We start from the raw sequence: 18,413 nt of genomic DNA, 5'->3' as shown, positions 1-18,413 counted from the left end.
CAAATTTATACAAAAGATAAGTAGGTAGACGCTAATCTTATATATTACCATTAATTTGCATCGATTTGTATTGGTCGTGTACACAGCATTGTAAAAAAAATTTATTATTACTTTTCGTTATAAGTTCCGATATGTAGTCGGCAATAATTGCAATTGTTTAAAGATTTTTGGCGCTACTTATTTAAAAAATGTACTTATTAAAAATTTATATAAAATACATGTTTTAGAAATAATATATTATTTATTGCAAACATATGAATTTCGAACCTTTATTATTATTGTAAACTAAACAAATTGAACTTTACATTAAAATTTATTGTTCATTTAACGAGAGAACATATTCATTTTGCGCAACTCTGCTAACTTTAGTAGGCTCGTTTCTACTTTGAGTTGTCGCACTATAATGTGCTTTCAACTCGATCAGTTATATACAGGATGGACAAATATATGCGAATAAAGAGAAGAACTGACGATATAGAAAATATACGAAATAAAAGATCATTGAGTATATAGTTTCAGAATCATGAATTTCGCAAACGCGCATGGGCGTTATTCTTGGTTACTAAGCGTACACAACCAATCAAAGCTAACATGCGCAGAAAGAACAAAAGCTCGTTATTTGATGATTATGGCCTTGCACGAGATGAAGAATATAATAAAATAGAATGTAATTAATGACATACATTATTATTATTGAATAACTTTAATTATGAAAAAGTGAAAGATCTAGTTGAAATAGACTAAAAAACATTTTATTCGCAAATACTGTTTCATTCCATTCTATCATACCTTGCATATTACGTCACATGTTTACATGCTGTGCATGTACATGTGTACACATACTGTATGTACAACTACATCGCAACAAAATAAAGTACTCGTATAGCTTTCTTCTGAGTACTCGATAATAGTGGTTAATGTATGATTCTCTACGTTGAAAACAATGTTGAGAATTTTGAGGAATTCGACAGTATTAGGATTTGAAATTTTCTACATCTATTGAAACATAAAACAAAATGGGAAGTTACGTGAGCAGAATTGCATCAATGTCAAACAATGCAGTGCATTCGGTATACCGTGGACGTAAACGAAAGTGTATCGAGGAGGATGATTTCGATTCTGAATCGGATTATATCGATCGCACACTTCAAACACCGAAAAAGTAAGAGATCTTTCATTGTTCACTCTTAATTTTATATTAATAATCATTCATCAAAGTAGTACTAGTATCAGTAATGCTAAAGCAATGTTTGCATCATTAGAAAAAATAACTTCTTTATTTTGCAATTGACATGCAATGATATATGTTGTCAGCTGATTATTTCATATCATTTCATTAATAATATGTTTTCAACTTTTCAGAAGAAAGTTGCTTACAACAGCACAGTACATATACAAAACATTATTTCAAGAAGAGAAAGGAAGTGATATAACTGTGCTTATGTTAGGAAAAGCATGGAGATTACATAAAGTTTATATCAGCCAGGTAAAATCTTTGTTTAAACGTATTGCAACATGTATGTATTAGTGATAGAATTAAATTCAATTGGCACAGTGTTATGCATAATGATAAGATAATACATGTTCAAGCTTTATGCTTTCTGAATATATCCCATATATGGAGTATATAAAATTAATGAACATTTTTTTTCCAGAGTCCATATTTTGCAAGTATGTTTTCTGGATCTTGGAGGGAAGCAAATGAGACAGTTATCAGTGTAGAAATTGCTGATCCTAACATTACATTAGATTGTAAGTAATTTTGTTAAATAATACACTCTTTTAATGACTAGTATATTGAATGAGACATTTCTTATTTTTAGCTCTTTTGACTGTCTTCGGATCCTTTTATCAAGATGAAGTTAGCTTGGAACCAAAAGATGTAATATCAATTTTGGCTACTTCCACATTATTTCAATTACAAGGATTAATTGACCAATGTACTGACATTATGGTAGAAACAACAAATATAAAAACAGTTGTTCCTTATTATAATGCTGCTGTATCTTATGGTGTACCAGTTGTAAAAACTGCAGCAAAACGATGGTTAGAAGTTAATCTTTTGGGATACGGGTGGTTACACCCAACTTTTTTAAAAGAAATTACACCAGATTTAATGGCCGAGTTGATCGCTAGTCCTGATTTAATAGCCATGCAAACAGAATTTTGCATATACATGATGTTACGTGTATGGTGAGTTATAAAATAAGCAGATATATTTACTTTTACTAAGTGTTAATAAACCATGTTTCAGGCTATTTGTTCACATACACAATAAAGAAGAAACACTTCAGATCGACGAGTATTTTAGGAATCATAAATGGACAAAACCTTTCCTAACAACAGAAGAAGGAAAAGAATTTGCAGCTCCTTTTAAAGCATTGAGGATGAAGTATCTTTTGTTACATGACCAAGATGTTAAAATTTTATATAGTGATAATTTAATACCACATGAATGGTTGCACAATGCATATAAAGAACAGTGGTTACATTTACTAAGAATAGATGCGAATAAAGATCGAGGGTAAGTTAATAGAATTTTATATTTTCTAAATGTATCCTTGATCTATGCTTAGGTTGATGGACATAGTAAAGAATCTCGAATATGTGCCTTCTTTTTTCTCCCCTTCCTTTTTACATCCAGCATTGTGAGCAGAACTTTCACTCTGAAAAATCTACTTCTATATTTGCCCATCCATTTTAGGTATCTGTAATAATTGTCCTACTTAAATCGGTGTAATAATAAAGCAATCAATACAAAATGACGAATATATGAAATCATAATATATTCATGTTTTTATATTATAGACCAAAGCAGATGAGTGAAGAAGAATTTGCTCGAGAATGTTTTCGTTGCGGAAGATGTATTGAAAAAGTTGGTGAACATATTTGGAGGTGGACAGCATTTCATTTTGGTTTAGATTTGGTGGTATGCTTGGATAGTACCACTTTAAGAATTAAGAGGAATCACAGATTAGACACGGACCACATCAAAGCAAATCACAGCAAGCACAACATAATTTTAAAGTATGTATTTGTTTTGAAACTGAAGTATTGATAGCATCTATGTCAAAATTAGTTTCAAAATAAAGACAAAATTTTTACAGGATAAGTCTAATTTCTCTGGATGAACAACGTCAAGTGAAACTTATTCAGAGTTCTGGTATGCTTAGGTTATCCCTTCATAAAAATGAAGAAGTAAGTAATTTTACAGTTTGTTATAATTATACACAATTTGTTATAATGATATTAATTAAACTATATATTTTGTATCTTAGAAACAGGTGATGTCTTTGGATAAACAACTTACTTATCCTTTATATATATCAGTCAACATGCAAGTGGTCACACCGTTTGTATCAACCGAAGAAGAAAAATCAGCCGACATAGTCATATTCTCAGACACTTAGCACTCCGTTCAACATTTTCTCTCGCTAAACTAAATCCCAATGATATACGCTTATTTCAGATAATAACTCAATTGTTCCAATTAATTGTTCACTATGACTAAGCATTCTACAATTAACGCTCCTTAATTCGGATGACAGAATTTTTAACGTAAATTTCGTTACTCATAAAACATTTATATTTTGAAGATATCTATTTCTAATTAAAACTTTTATAAAGTCAATAGTTTCTAGTCGACCAAACGGAATCGTAATATTATCACGATAAGGGAAATTTTGTTTTACAGTAGAGTCTCGTTATATGGTCTTCAACGAAATTCTAGGTACAGGAAAAATTATGAAAAAGGCCATATAAATGGAACTTCTTCGTAAATCTGAAATTATTAAATTTTTTATTTTATATATTTGATCATTTTGCCATATAGCGAGATTGTACTGTATTAATACTCGCTGCATACTGTAACTTGCAGGTTCATTTTGTATAACATAAAATCACATTAGTTTTTTACACGATTATATTAATGTTATTAAACAGAAATTTTGTTTATATTTACAGAAATTTTAAATCCACAAGAAAAATTAAATTCAGTGTTAGATTATTTACAGTTGAACATTAAACTTTTAAAAAATAGAGTGTCATATACAGCATCACAGTATTAAAGCCATTTCATTTCACACTACTGTTTACGCATTTATACATTTATATCATAATAATGACACTAATAACAAACTAGAAAAATGAGAGTGTATTGTTGAATTCAGAGACACGCTGATCGAGTGGTTTTGTGTCTTCCAGCCAGTCATCGAAACGTCGACCTTCGTGCCTTGTGAATATTAATCAGGAAACAAAAAATATTACATGGAAACAAATGCAGATATTTTTTTTACTGTTAAACAGTAGAAATTTTTATACAGAACTTTTAATTTTAGAAATGTCTATTACATAATAATAATCGTTTCAATTGAAACGATCGTGTTATTAACGTTCCTTTGATTCTATAATCAATCTATTTTATATGGTGCTATTGTCTAAAACGCGTGAAATTTTATGATTTACTTATTATGTAGAGATTATACATAAGAAGCTACTTATAAGGGAAGTATGTAACAGAAAGTATAACTTTCGGAACATCGATATAGTTCAAATTTAACATAATTATAAGGGTCCTAAAAGTAATGGGTTGATAGTTAGTGTATGAATTTTCCCTTCATTTTGGGAATAAAATTGCACACTAAAATTATGCAGACCCATTACTTTCCGTGTCTTCTGTAATTGTATTAAATTTAGACTAAATTGATGTTTCAAAGGTAGTGCATTCCCCTTTTTATCTTAGTTATTAAGATTTTTCTCCAATTAATATGTGCTGCCAGCTTTACATTAACTACCTATCCAAGAAATGTGTGTTCTGCATAGTATTTGTGGCATTTATAAATCCATTTCTTACCTTTGTTATTTTGCAATCATTATTAAGTATCATTTATCATGAACGCATTATTTTATATTATTGTGTACATCCTGGAACACATTACTAATGAACGCATCACGCGCATAATCATTTCCGTTGTACTGAATTAATTATAGATGAAGGTTATATGAATCACTGATATATCTAAAAAAAAACAGCATTTATTTATGTTCACTAACATCAAAATCATTAAATAACAAACTAAATTGTAGTATAGCTTTGATATAACATTGAGGGAACAATGTACTTTACCTGTATAATTATAATATCTATAGGATCAATCTAAATTGAAATCTTTTTCTTTTGACATTATTTTATTTAAATTACTATCTAGACGACGACAAATCAATATTATCAGAATTTCATAAAAAATAATTGAGAGTCCCTAATGTATATGGAGTTCCATTTTGATTTTTTTTCTGTTTGATTTTTTGTAACCATTCAACACTTTATTGGCAGAATATTCTCTGTACATAGTGATCGATGTGTACAATGCAATATTAACATTAGATGACAATAAATATAATAAAACAGAACAAATTTGAAGTAATCTCTTGATACCTGGGATAAATTGTCAATTAAATGCAATTATATGTCGATGACATTCTTTGTTCTTTTCTCGATATGCTTGAACAGGGAGGGCAGTGATGCCAGTAGTTTTATTCAATTAAAATGTGACGGATGATTATGGACGAATGATATGTACGAAGCGGATTTCACTTCTTACAAATTTGAAACGGGTACACGCAGAAGTAGTTTCGTTACATTCCACTTCGTCTTGGGGGCGCAACATTCTTTAACCAAGTTGCACGTTAGAAGGAAGAAGAGATCGAAAATGTATCGGTATTGTTTTTCTTTATTCTTCAGGCGTCATAGTTTCTATGATCATTATAAATTATAATTACATTTATTTGGAAGCATATCAACGAAAAAATATTTCGATGGTACCTGCCTATAGATCAAGGATCTGTCGATAATCCAATGCGTCGAGTTAAATCGAAGAAAGCCCGAGAAAATGAGGTTGGCTCGAATCTCGAATCGAATCAAAACAAATGTTGAGAATCAAATTTACAAATTTTCGAATTTGGAAGACAACTGGATATCGTTATTTTTGAATATCGAATTGAACATTGCGAGAATTCGTTACAACCCATTCGATTTTCTCATATTTCATTCGAAATAGTCGAATTTCAATCTATTCGACTTTACTTAACCCGACTTTAACTTGAAACATCCATGCTATAGACGTAAGTAGATACATGTGTATATTTCGTTCAGAGCCGTTCCTAGTATTGCACATCGAGCCGATTTAAATTTTCGAAGATACTTTTAAAAATATATGACCATAATTTTTCGTGTTTTAAAGTCGTTTCAAACTATATTCTTATATTAGATGTTAATATATTATATAAAATACTTTGTTATGTATTATACATATAACGGAAATTATTTTTGTTAGATACTTTACAGTTTTATTAAAAACATTATATCATTATTTCTCTGTAACATCGATTTTAGCTCAAGAGTCCACAAACTCTAGGGACAGCTCTGATCTCGTCATCGTTTTGAACTAATTTTATGTACATCATGCAAATAAAAAATATAGCATAACTCGAGACAATAATTCTATTTTTTGAATCGGATGTTTTAAAAGTTACCTTACAGACGAATAACTATACACACAGTTATATGTTCGTGTTTTAAGCAAAAATAAAGAAGTAAAACATCGCTATTTTCAAATATTAATTTCTCGAAATCTAAAGCGACCAACTAACTAAATTAATTGAGTGGAATGTAACGAAATATTTGTCGTCTCTATTATTTTCGTTCCTTATTCGATTTATTTGTTTCTCACTTTTTGGTTTCAACGGAAATTCCTGCTGCTACGTTGGATGGAGTGAAGAAAGAAATTCAATATAGGCATATTTGAAGTTAGTAGAAATGTGCGGGTAATCGGAATAATGGGTTCGGATTGAATCGGAAAATGTCGGACAAGATCGGAAGTCCGAAAGTATTAAGCTCTCAGATTTCAAACCGATGAATCAAATTACACGCACATCCCTAATTATAAGAATTATATACGGTAAAAATTGCGACACATAGAACTTTTAACAGAACGTGTACCGAAAGGATGCGAATCAGTAATTTCAGAGATTACAAACTTCGCGTGCTCCCCCGCAGTTAAAACAGAAATGGATTTTAGATGGCCAAATTATCTCAAGTTTATGTTGATATTAATCATCTTGATCCATTACTCTTCCACTCCATACGATGTCAAAACGTTTACCATCGTTCCATCATGCATTTTATCACGATCAAATAATAATAACAATAAAAATATTAACAATGATGACAATAATAATTATGTTGATTCAGTAACATTAGTTGTAGTAACATCTGAGTAATCGTACTTCTGATAGCAGGACTTACATATAGATTGTGCGTTCCGTGAGAGGGTTAAAGTTGACACACATGAGAGAGAGTAATAATCGTGGTCGTTTCCTCTCTGTTTAATACAGGCATATCCAAAGTTGTCTCTCCTAAGCATCCTCTCTATCATTCGTCGTTATCAATATATGAAGATTTGACTACATCTTTTAAAGGAGGCTTATGGCAGCCTCCTGAACATTTCTCTAATCACATGTGCTTACTGTACACATTGTACACACATGCGTTCTGTGCGCGAAAACAGTTTGAACAGGAAACCGACGCGCTTTTAGAGGGGCGCCATGATTGAATAGGCGTGGCCTAATACGCGAGTAGGTGGGGGGACACGCATGCGTGCGGTGCCCTTACCCTTTCCACAGCCTCTTTCTCCCCACCATTTGTGATGTGTGGGTACAGGAGAATCACCACTGAATTATCTCTATCCTTTGGTGTCAACTTCAACTCTTTCGAAAAAACACGCAACCTATATCAGCCTATAACTGACAATTATGACAGTAGCAGCTGCAATGATGTTGTAACGATGGTGATGACATGACACGGTGACAACAGCGGCAGCAGCAATTAAATTAGGTACTGCGGTGAGACATGTATTCGCCTTATTTTTTTTTGTCTTGTTAGTAAGCGTTCTACTTTACCCTCTACGTTTCTCCATCAACGATTCTACATCGTTACGATTTCATTTACGACTCTTTTTTTTGTTATTTTTTGTAATTCGTGTTTTTACTGTTTTCTTTAGTTGGCTACGGTTCAACAAGTAGCAACATAAGATTCTTGAGGCTTTACGGCCAGGATTGTTAAGATGATACTTACCAAAAGTTCCCAAGCGTGAACCGTATTCTTATAAGATCCTGATGAACAAAAATCCTCAAGTGTACGATCCACGACTGAAAACTTTTAACAAGTTTCATCTTAATAGCAACATTTCGTTTCTTAATCGAACTATCTGTATAATTTAGCGTTTCTTGTTTCTCTTTCACACTCGTACACGCAACAACCACGCAATCGTGTGCATACGCACTCGTATCATACATACACACACACATGCACGAGTCAATTGTATTCCATTCGCGAGCCTCCGCTACCGCTTATACAGCATTTTATTGCAAAAATCAGCGGAACACGAGTCGCAATCGTAATGCCGGATACTTATTCATTTTCATCGAAACGAGGGGTAAAATATATTACGTATCGATGATATGTGTTTCATATATTCTTCTTTAATTCCCGCGTCAGCATTAAAATTCTGTACAACACCAGGCATCCACGAAAGCAACCCGACGTTACTTCTCTAAAAAATAAGCTGTAGTATCCCTCTTGCGTGCAATTCCATTTCTGCTTCCTTCCAATAAAATATAATATATATATCTGTAAATATAATATACATATAGATATATATCTATATCTGTTTAGATATATGTCTATATCTGTATAGATATATACATGTGTATATATATACAAGGCTCTCCCGGTTTGGTAGTTCAACCAAAATCAGTCTAAATCTGCGTGAAAAAGCAAATCGAAAATATAAAGATTTTTCAACATCGATTTATTCGTAAACGAAGCCTCGTACGAAAAGATGTCACTCTACATTTTCAACTTATTTTTCCCCATAGATGCGCAGCCGTTTTGGTTGAACCATCAAATTGGAAACACCCTGTATATCATTTGTTTTGCAGCAGCGTACAAAGTGCGAACACATCGCAATACCGCTACTTCATATATCTATAATATATTATATGCATCCTCGAGGTTAGTTTCTCCTCCACGTAATTATTTTTTACTTTCTACGCTTATGCGAGAAACGCTGGATGGTTTCACGCGCGGAGGCCGTGTGTGTGTGTGTGTTCTCATTATTAATTCTTCTTGAAGTGTACTACTGAAGTACGCTCTCGCGTATCTGGCAGTTTGTATCACCGTTAGAACTACTGTTTTGTAATTTGACTATTTTTGCGAAACGTTCGAATCCCAAAACGGTATATCTTTGTGTTTTCTTACCCTTTTGATCAAGCGTCTCGTTTTAAAAATAACAAGTGACAATAGCCGTAATTTCAATCAACTCGTTAACAATCTCGTTTCCCGCCGATTCACGTGTTACAATAATTTGGAATTTCTTTCGTTAAAGAATTCATTTAAACAAAAGTAAGAAAGATTCAGAATGAAAAAAGATTAATGTTCATCGCGAGGTCGAAGGTCGCCGTTTGATCTGTACGTTTAAAATAAGGCGGAAATCGAAAAGGAACGAGTTGGGCCAGGTTCGAACGATCTCTATTAAATCGTTGGTTCGGTTTAGGCGTTATGTGTTCTTCGCTGGTTGCTGAAGAGTTTAGGCTATGGAGAAGTGTGGCGAGGTAAAGATGGATACTGCGATCGGGTACGAAAGAAGCACACTCGGCATTGCCAAAACGACCGTCAACAGGGACGTTAACGGCAGTAAGAAGGACGGCGTGCGGCTTTCAGCCGAGTTGCATAGATCACCGGTGCAGGAACAGTAGAGTGCTTGAACGTCGTGGGTGCCTGATCTTTTCAAGCATTGGGCATTGTCTCTCTCGTCCGTAATGTATCCGCAACCTCTGACAACCCTGATCTTGCCGTACACTGGAAATTAATCAAAGGCAATGTTACAATAGTCCATAACTTTTAAACGAAATTATACCTAATTGTAAATCAATTACATAACTTTGGTTTGTAGCGAACTTGAACAAAAGTGGAGGAAATAACTGAATCAGTAGCGTTAAACAATGTGTCTACTTCTCTAATGAATGAAATTGGAGAGTGAGTATTTAGTATTCACTTGTGCAACGGCCTGTATCTTATTACCGTGCTTTCCAGATATCCCACACCCTCATGACATTGATAGACCACTCGTGACATTGTTGTTCTTGTCACATGTCCCACTGGCCTCTAGAGACCTGTTACCATTTTCGTGTTACATCCTACCGCACTAATTAGCGTTGGATTCAATCATACAACGCCCTTCGTGGATGAAATTATAATTAAGTATACCGACAGGCGACATGGAACAGAAGAGTATAATTTGTAACTTATTTTTAAATAATAAGTACCACTATAAAATAAAAAGTCAAGAGTGTATTGACATATAACAGCAATGTCTCATATGTAATTTCGTTTATAGCGTTGACTACTTGCATTTACTATTCGATTAAACTCGATCAATTTCTTTGAAGTAGTTTCCACAAGCATTGTTCTAAAACGTAGTGTCACATAAAGCATATATCAAAAATGAAGTTTTAAGCGATGTCGGTATTTCAGATAGTGTGACAGGAACAACAGTACCATAAGTGGTCTCCTCTATATATCGTCTGTGCCCTACAAAGTATTGAACTTGAAGGAAGTTCTACATTCGGGATGCAGATGGCACCGCCTAACTGAGGCCATGTGCGCGTATTCCCCAAAAATATGTTAACGGATTTATGAAAGGATTATGTAAGCCATCGTTTAAGAAACTTATTTATAACTTTTGATATTTTGCTTCACATTGTCATTACACTGAACAAATATTTCAATGATATTGGTAACTGTAAGTTTCAGGAATCGAAGATACCGCAATGCAGGCAGCCATTTACCGTCATTCAATAAAAAATACCAATATCAGTCACTTGAACTCTGAAGTTCAGTTATGCAATAGGGAAGTAGTACATTAAATATTATGGCGCTTTTTAGGATAGCTTTTCTAAAGCAATATCATGTTAACTTTTATATATGTACCTTTCTGACTGATTTTCCGACACAAAGTGGGTTGCAAGCGGCTCAGATGTTCCAAAGGTGGCTGGAAGCTGCAGTTCACGGTTCCAAGACTGAACGGATCGAAAGGATCTCCACATCTTGGGTCGTATTCGCTGTTGCATTGGTAGCATATTATTGCCTCACCTGTAAAACAAATTGATTTTACTCTATTGCACTCCTTTAAGTATTGTTTATCAAATGTATTTAATTTTAGTTTGTCACTGAAATTTTGAGACCGAACTATTGATTAAAATAAGGTAGGTCAGCACTTGGGGAAATTAAAGAATTAATCTTGAAAATTATGGCTTCTTGTATACTATCCATATCGCGTGCCGCAATTCATTCAAAACTGGGACACTAATGTGCCAAATGCATATGGTTACTGTAGACCAGTTTGTACGTTTGTCCACAGGGATCAATATACACAATTATACAGTTTTATAGTTTAAATAAGCAAGTCTTCCGAAGACGAAAAAAAATTATTAAACAGAAAAGAAAATGTTTAGATTAAATTTAATATTTTCATACGGTCATAGTTTATAATGCATTAATTTCTTTTAATGATTAATAGAAAATTCATTTTTATTAACTACGAGTTTGTTTGAATTTTGAAAGTTTGTTTCACGCTTGTTCCTTGCAAGCGCCAGCGATTGGCTACAGTCCTGCCGCGTTGTGACGTCATAACGCAACCCCATTCACCCTCCTAAGTCTGGTTACAGCACCAGCTGATATCGAGCAGGAAGACCCCGTTCAATGCGCGTGATGACCTACTGATACACTCGTACGAAAGCCAGTCTATATTTCCACTAGTATATACGTATTTGGTATCAGGATAAATTGTAACTATAAACGAAGGAAATTATGTCAAGAATATATCACACTTTTTCGTTAACGTTCCTTTGCAGTTTCGATTCGTTCAATTCATACGGAGCATGTACGAAAGTATGGATGAGACGGCGTGACACCCTGACCTTGGTCAAATTCTGCAGGCTGTTTCGCTAAGTATAGACGCTGCAAGAGCTTTTTGTGCCACTAACCATTCAAACAGGGAACTTTCGCCGAATCATTAAAGAGAACGAGACGATATTCTAGAATCTAGAACGTTAACATTAGACAGACAGGACTTTATACATCTGGAAGAAATACGCTTCTTTAGGATAAAGACATCCACTTCCCATTTTGAAATTTGTAAATGTTACGTATTTTCATTTGGACTCAATTCACGGTCTTCAATTCATAGTAAATATTCGGCAGGTATATAATTCTCCCTAAAAATTAAGAATTTTTGCATGATTTCCAGGTTGGAGAAGATTTCAGTATCTTAAAATTATTGGATTTGACAAACCTCTTCTCTATATGGCTAATCTAAACTATCAACAATCAATGCAGATAGCAGAACACTCGATTAACCGTAAAAGGTAATTAGATAAATTTTTATACAACTTTGCAGAGTCACTGAAAACCCATCGAAGCGTAAAATTAGTTTAATGAGCACGGTCGATTGCACTCTGATCACGGGAAGACAATCCGTTGCCGGCTCGATTAAAGGGGAAAAGCCCGTGAAGCAGCAGTAGTGACAGCCATCGTGAACAGAAGTCTTTGTACTACTTGAACGATGGCATAAGTGTGAAAACATTGATTAGATGTGTGTATGTGTGTGCAGGAAAAGCTCTTCAGTGACATTTGAAACCACACGAGACGTTCGATCAGCAGTAAATAGGACAGGGTAGCTGGGTTAGACGGTAGAGGCGAATCGCGTGAGGACCAACAAGCGCTGCGTGACATTGCAGGTCCTTATGTAATCGACAGGAACAAAAAGGAAGGAAATGGCTGGGCTGCTTCTTCCTCGTTGACATAAAAACCGCCTGCAATAAGGAAGAATATCAGATTCCGTTGTTTCTTCGTAATTGCAATTTTAATGTTTGTAGAAAGTATTGTGGAAGCAATCAATACATGCATATTGTCAATATCTCAAGGTTCTTAACATCGAATGGTAATATTATATATATTATTCATGAATTTAGGAAGTATACATTTTGGAAATTTGAAAACTTGATAATTTAGCTATTTGGAAACATAAAAATTCAGGGTCAATTTACAGTACTAAAATAGTGACAATACCTCCTGTTTATAGCACTTTTGCAACTTTGTAATCAAATTTGAACGTTGAAGCAAAATCACGAATTACGTGCTAATTCAATACTTCTAATTTGCTGAAGTATATCTGAATTAATAAGGATTTTATTGCTACTAAGGCTACTTTATTCTGGAAAGATTGCTCTTTTCATTTCACATTCTTCAATGCACTTGGATGATCCTGTTTCTGAAAGTATTCGATATACTTTAATTCGATTTATGTAATTAAATAAGCAAGGTAATGAGTTCTTAATGAAATTAGACTGATAATTAAGCCTTTAACGAAGTTTAACATTCATTAGAGATTTTTAAATTGTAGGGCGTTAAAGGATGGTTATAAAGCGAACAACGGTTCAATTGATGGTCCTTGTTTTAGTCAAGTGCTTACTTCAGAACTTTCTAAACTTTTATGGACTGCAGACCACTGTTGCAAACTGTAATTTTTTATGGTCTCGTTTGTCATGCATATTTTATGTGGAAAGAGAGTTTAGATAAAAAATATCATTTTTCAGTTTTAAAATGCTTTGCATTTTAAGATTCATATTTGGATACTTAACGCGACACGCTAAGGGGTTGGAAATGTGAAGGTATTCGAATAATCTAACTTTGATTGGTATTTGAATATTGCTTACAGCTCTAGTTTCTGGTCTAGTTCAACGGAACAACGAGTAGTACAAAAATGTGTACCGAACACAGCGATTTGTTCAAGAGATTTATTAAAAATTCATCGATAAGACAAGGTTAACGCGAGAAACGTCCCCTTGATCACGGTGCCACGCGGTGCAGGGAGAATAGAATTCGGAGAAGGAGAGTGTGAGAGAATGCAGCGGGAGAGAGGGGAGAAAGTGGGTCGCTCGATAACCCTCGCGGGGGGACAGGTTCTATGAACCAAAAAATCCTAAATTTTTAACAAATTGCATTAAATAGCAAACGATAATCATGAATCAAATACTCCCTATCGTGTCAAATCTCTCATTCGTGTCAATTTCTATCATTCTAGCAGTACAATACTTGACCCGGTAGCTTTAAGTTCGACCTGTCGTAGAATCGTTCCTTTAAGGTCAACCCCTAACGATTAAAGCCGAGTTGCACGCAACAACGCATCCCTTACATCACTTTTCAAGTTTTGCATTTTTAAGGTTATATTCGATTGACCTATTTTCAGAATTAGGCTAGAAATTTGTTGTTTAAAGGAATATGTCTTAACTCGTTTACTATTTTGAGCTCTATTATCATAATAAAGCGGAGGTGTATAAAACATTTTCAAGCTTACAACATAGATCTTTGTAAGGCTTTGACTTAACGTGTTAAGTCGTTCTCGCAATTTCTTAAAGATCATTGCCTCTGAGAAATGTGCTTTAAAATATAGTTCAGATTGGAGGTATTGAAATTGTGTATCTTTAGAATTTATTGCTGCAATGGCAACAGAGTTTTATACTCTATCCTTGATTTTAGTTTTCTTTTGTTCTTCTAGATTTAACTTTCAAATTTAACCTAACCTATAAAATAAAATTTAATATAAGAAGATGTTCTACTATTTCAAAATACAGTGACACAAATTTTATTAGAGTTTCCTAATTGTCAGTATGTAACATCATTTTTATACGTACATTACTAAAAGACATAATAATTGGATCCATTAAAAAGCAATTTACATCTATCTGTAAAAAGAATGGTGTATAATGGATTCAACGTTTTTTTTTATCCTTTGTAATTCATTTTATCGTTCTACATTTCTTCCTGCATTATTTCTGCGATTGCAGAAAAATTGCAATTGCTTTATTAATGTCAGGAGTTTATCGATCACATACCGTGAAAAGAAATAGTCTCTTACAAAAAGTCGATAGGTTTGTATCGTATCGTGTTATTGCAGCACTTTCAAGTTTGAAGTTCTACGAAGTTCTTCCCTTTAATAAAACGACCTCCATAGCTATTTCGTCCCTGAAAATGTATGCACTCAGTTTATAAACTAAAACTGGGTTCTCTATATTTGATTGTTCTTTAGGGATGATAAAAAAGAAAGTGGATTATACGTCAAATCATATGTTTAAACGGAAATGACACGGGTGAATATCGCGATATCTCGGACACTCGGGCTTCGGGCAAATTCGGAAAGAATCGGTCGAGATATCGGCAACCCGAAGATTCGTATATTTCGAAACAAAACTTTTAATTCCCAAATTTCAAAAATTCTATAGTTCTTACATTTCCTTTCTAAACTTCCAATTTTTCAGATTTGAAAATACAATTTTTATCCTCTTGATATCGTTATTTTCTCCAGGGAAGCCTATCGAGCCTCGCTCGACTTTTTCTAACCGTACCAGATCCCTTAGCCGCACATTTCGAACCACAAATGTTTCCAGCGTCCTTGTATTCAAGGTTCGTACTCCATTTTGGTATCTCTTTTCCATAGTTTCAACATTTTTCTTCAACGTACGTATTTCTAACTTCCGGTAACCTGTTTCCTTTCCACGCGATTTACTTTTGTAATGAGATTCAATTTAGAAATTGAGCACACTCCGTTCCGGACAAGCGACGAGGAAGTACCACAAGTGCAACTATTGTACGAGTTCTCTGGCGAACATCTGGAACATCGTAATCCTCTACAGGACGAGCACCAATGTACTATCTTACTTTCTACTAATTGCCCTCATTTACGATAATTCTGCCTAACGTGATCTGTAACATAACCTACGAAGTTATTGATCGATCCTGCGATGCAGAAAATTTTCGAAGTTCGATAGCTATATCGATAAGAGTTGAATCGAGATAGTAACAGAGACGCGATGCAGAGTTGCAACGAATGCGGGTGATGAAAAGTCTAACGTACCCTTTTATGTAACTCAAAATCAATATCGTGTCTGTTTCAGTAACTTGTTTCCTGTTCATATGACTTATATCTCGTGGAAGAAATTATTAATTATGTTTTAACAATGTAAGTGTTAAAGAATTTGTTATAAACTGCGGGTTAAGTTAATGCCGTACTTAACCGTGTGCATTACTGTAGATACGATGTATGTACTTTTTCCATTAGTACCGCATTGCGCTTTAATATGCGCGGCTGTTTTAAAAACCCATCTCGTTTGATTAACCTATAAATACTTGATGAATGTCTGTTCGATCAATTTGCATTCATAAAAATAAAGAAGAATATTGTTACGATCTCAAATTGATTTTCTATCAAAATTGTATGACTGATATTAATATAGCGAAGTACTAAATTCTAAGAAAGTAGGTAAAAGATAATAAAACTAATGCTAGTAACTAGCTACGTTTTTTACGTATTATACACATTCGTGTGCACTTGTGTGGGGGAAAAAATCTTCGTAGATCGATCGGTAATGCAGTAACAGGATCAGAAACTAGGTTGCTAAAGCAGAACTTTCCTTCTTTTATCAGTGATTCTAGATCAGTTAAAGGGTCATAATTATAGGTAATGACGGAGAAAGAAAAGTGAGGAAGATTGGTACTCACCGTGATGGATGGACGACAGCAGAACCACGAGGACGAGGGTGAGAATCGGTGCGAGACGGTTTGCGATCATGATCACGATCACGATCACCGGACCATGTGTTTCAGTCAATCACGTTGCAGTCAGTCACTTCGGACGTGTTGCCTCCACCCTCGCTGCATGGAAAGTTTGCACGCGGGCTAATCCTACCAATTGATCAATTTTCCTTTTTTTCTCTATTGCAAAACTCACTTGGAGATTTGAAGAAAGATGAAAGAAAAAGTAGTTCGGAGATGAGTGGGAAAATTTAACAATGGCAGTGCTCGGATTGACGACAAGTCTCTGTTCGTTCTCACGTCCGAAATGACTGAACGAACGTACGAACCTTCTTGCTTCTCGCGTAGTATACCGTACGTGATCGCGGACGCGTCGCGTCTGACGATGATCAGACGAGTTCCGTCGGCTATGCGGCAGATCTACCCCCTCTGGTTTTTCCATGCGCTTTACATCCGATCGTCGTTCACAGGGCCGCCGCGTTTGGGTGTACAAGTTGTTCATCGCATAAGGATGGCTAATTAAACGGCCCAAATTTTTAACGATTACTACAATAATTTATTTAAATGCCGTTGTTTGAACAATCTCATCTCTCATTGCCCCTTAACTTTGCATTGTATAGTTTCATATTGTATAGCTTGGCGTTGTACATTTAGGGGCAACGTAGCATTTCTTTAGATAAGTACGGGAGGCAAAACTTTAAATCGTTACAAATTTCAAAATTTTTATATTTTTCTGCCTAAAAAGAGACTGAGATAAAGTTGGTGTATGTATATGTATTAAAGTGGAAAAACAAAATTATTTCAACTAAATGACTAAAACTATTTTTTCTAAGCAAACAAAATTATACTGATGAAAAATGTTTAAAAATAGTTCCGAATTGGTTTTCTTCATAACAATTTTGTATTACAGTATTCCAATTACCTTGGTTAAACTACTACTTTAAAATTATGTAATAGGTAGTTGTAATAAATATTGATGTCAGTGATTGAAATGTTTTATGCAGTATTACTAAGGTTATATTTGCATTAAAAATGACAAATAACGAAATTAGTATGCACTTGAAATCATAGTTAGTCAGACAAATTGTAAAAGTGACTCATAACAGCCTACAGTGGTATACAGTAAACTTGGTCAGACACAGGAATTACATAACATAAATTCTTACATCTCATTCTTTGGTACCGTGCATTAAAATAATATAAAAGTAATTTTAAATATGTATTAGTAGAATTATATAAATATTTGTAATAATGAAATTATAAAATGAAATGTATGATTCTTTGAAAATTTTAATTTATTTCTCACAGAATACTCTGTATGCGTTGGTGTCGCCATCTGTTGTTGTTGCTGTGTACTACTTTGTAACTAATTTATTTGTTATTATAAATTTAATAAATACTACGTTCATCATTTTTTCTGAGAATTAAAATAGAGTATTGAATTTCTGTAATCACAAATTTTTTTTTCATAACAAAAATTTATTTAATAAGCGTACAAAGTTCTTTTTTATTGAAAATTTTATTATAAATACTTATATATTTGTAGTGTTTATGCCGTTAAATAATTTCCTAATACAGTAACGATGAATAAATAAGCGAACACGTGAAAACGATTATCCAAAAATAACTTCAGGAAATAATCGGCGAGACCCCTCAATTCGTCTTTCTCTCTCTTTCCAATGTGAAAGATTGTTTTTCAAGGGAT

General features: G+C 33.9%; 2 protein-coding genes across 16 annotated transcripts; one reads left to right on the top strand and one right to left on the bottom strand.

The window, feature by feature from the left end:
• Positions 1-854: 854 nt before the first annotated feature.
• On the top strand, positions 855-18,121 carry gcl (germ cell-less). Of its 15 annotated transcripts, XM_076530386.1 has the most exons (20): positions 855-1,162; positions 1,363-1,486; positions 1,656-1,752; positions 1,824-2,193; positions 2,255-2,524; positions 2,809-3,027; positions 3,108-3,198; positions 3,279-10,093; positions 10,151-10,765; positions 10,865-11,189; positions 11,280-11,322; positions 11,681-11,846; positions 11,971-12,259; positions 12,366-12,483; positions 12,729-13,058; positions 13,200-13,439; positions 13,521-13,637; positions 13,714-13,788; positions 16,635-16,713; positions 17,179-18,121. In XM_076530386.1, exons 1-8 carry the CDS (start codon positions 1,017-1,019, stop codon positions 3,408-3,410), a joined length of 1,449 nt encoding a protein of 482 aa, XP_076386501.1. In that variant the 5' UTR covers positions 855-1,016; the 3' UTR covers positions 3,411-10,093; positions 10,151-10,765; positions 10,865-11,189; positions 11,280-11,322; positions 11,681-11,846; positions 11,971-12,259; positions 12,366-12,483; positions 12,729-13,058; positions 13,200-13,439; positions 13,521-13,637; positions 13,714-13,788; positions 16,635-16,713; positions 17,179-18,121. The 15 variants fall into 15 exon arrangements, with proteins under 15 accessions (XP_076386501.1, XP_076386527.1, XP_076386521.1 ...); XM_076530412.1 differs by lacking the exons at positions 13,200-13,439; positions 13,521-13,637; positions 13,714-13,788 and adding an exon at positions 15,483-15,823 and having other exon boundaries at positions 3,279-7,891; positions 9,612-10,093; XM_076530406.1 differs by lacking the exons at positions 13,200-13,439; positions 13,521-13,637; positions 13,714-13,788 and adding an exon at positions 15,483-15,823 and having other exon boundaries at positions 3,279-9,933; positions 10,011-10,093.
• On the bottom strand, positions 5,712-17,166 carry LOC100880055 (UPAR/Ly6 domain-containing protein crok). Its single transcript, XM_003707789.3, has 3 exons — positions 16,676-17,166; positions 11,048-11,209; positions 5,712-9,916 (listed from the first exon to the last, which is right to left on the bottom strand). Exons 1-3 carry the CDS (start codon positions 16,743-16,745, stop codon positions 9,645-9,647), a joined length of 504 nt encoding a protein of 167 aa, XP_003707837.1. The 5' UTR covers positions 16,746-17,166; the 3' UTR covers positions 5,712-9,644.
• Positions 18,122-18,413: the final 292 nt, after the last annotated feature.

This window comes from Megachile rotundata, chromosome 1 (assembly GCF_050947335.1).
Source record: "Megachile rotundata isolate GNS110a chromosome 1, iyMegRotu1, whole genome shotgun sequence".
NCBI lineage: Eukaryota > Metazoa > Arthropoda > Insecta > Hymenoptera > Megachilidae > Megachile > Megachile rotundata.
Note: the sequence above shows the minus strand (reverse complement) of the source record. Positions and strands in the feature narration are given on the sequence as shown.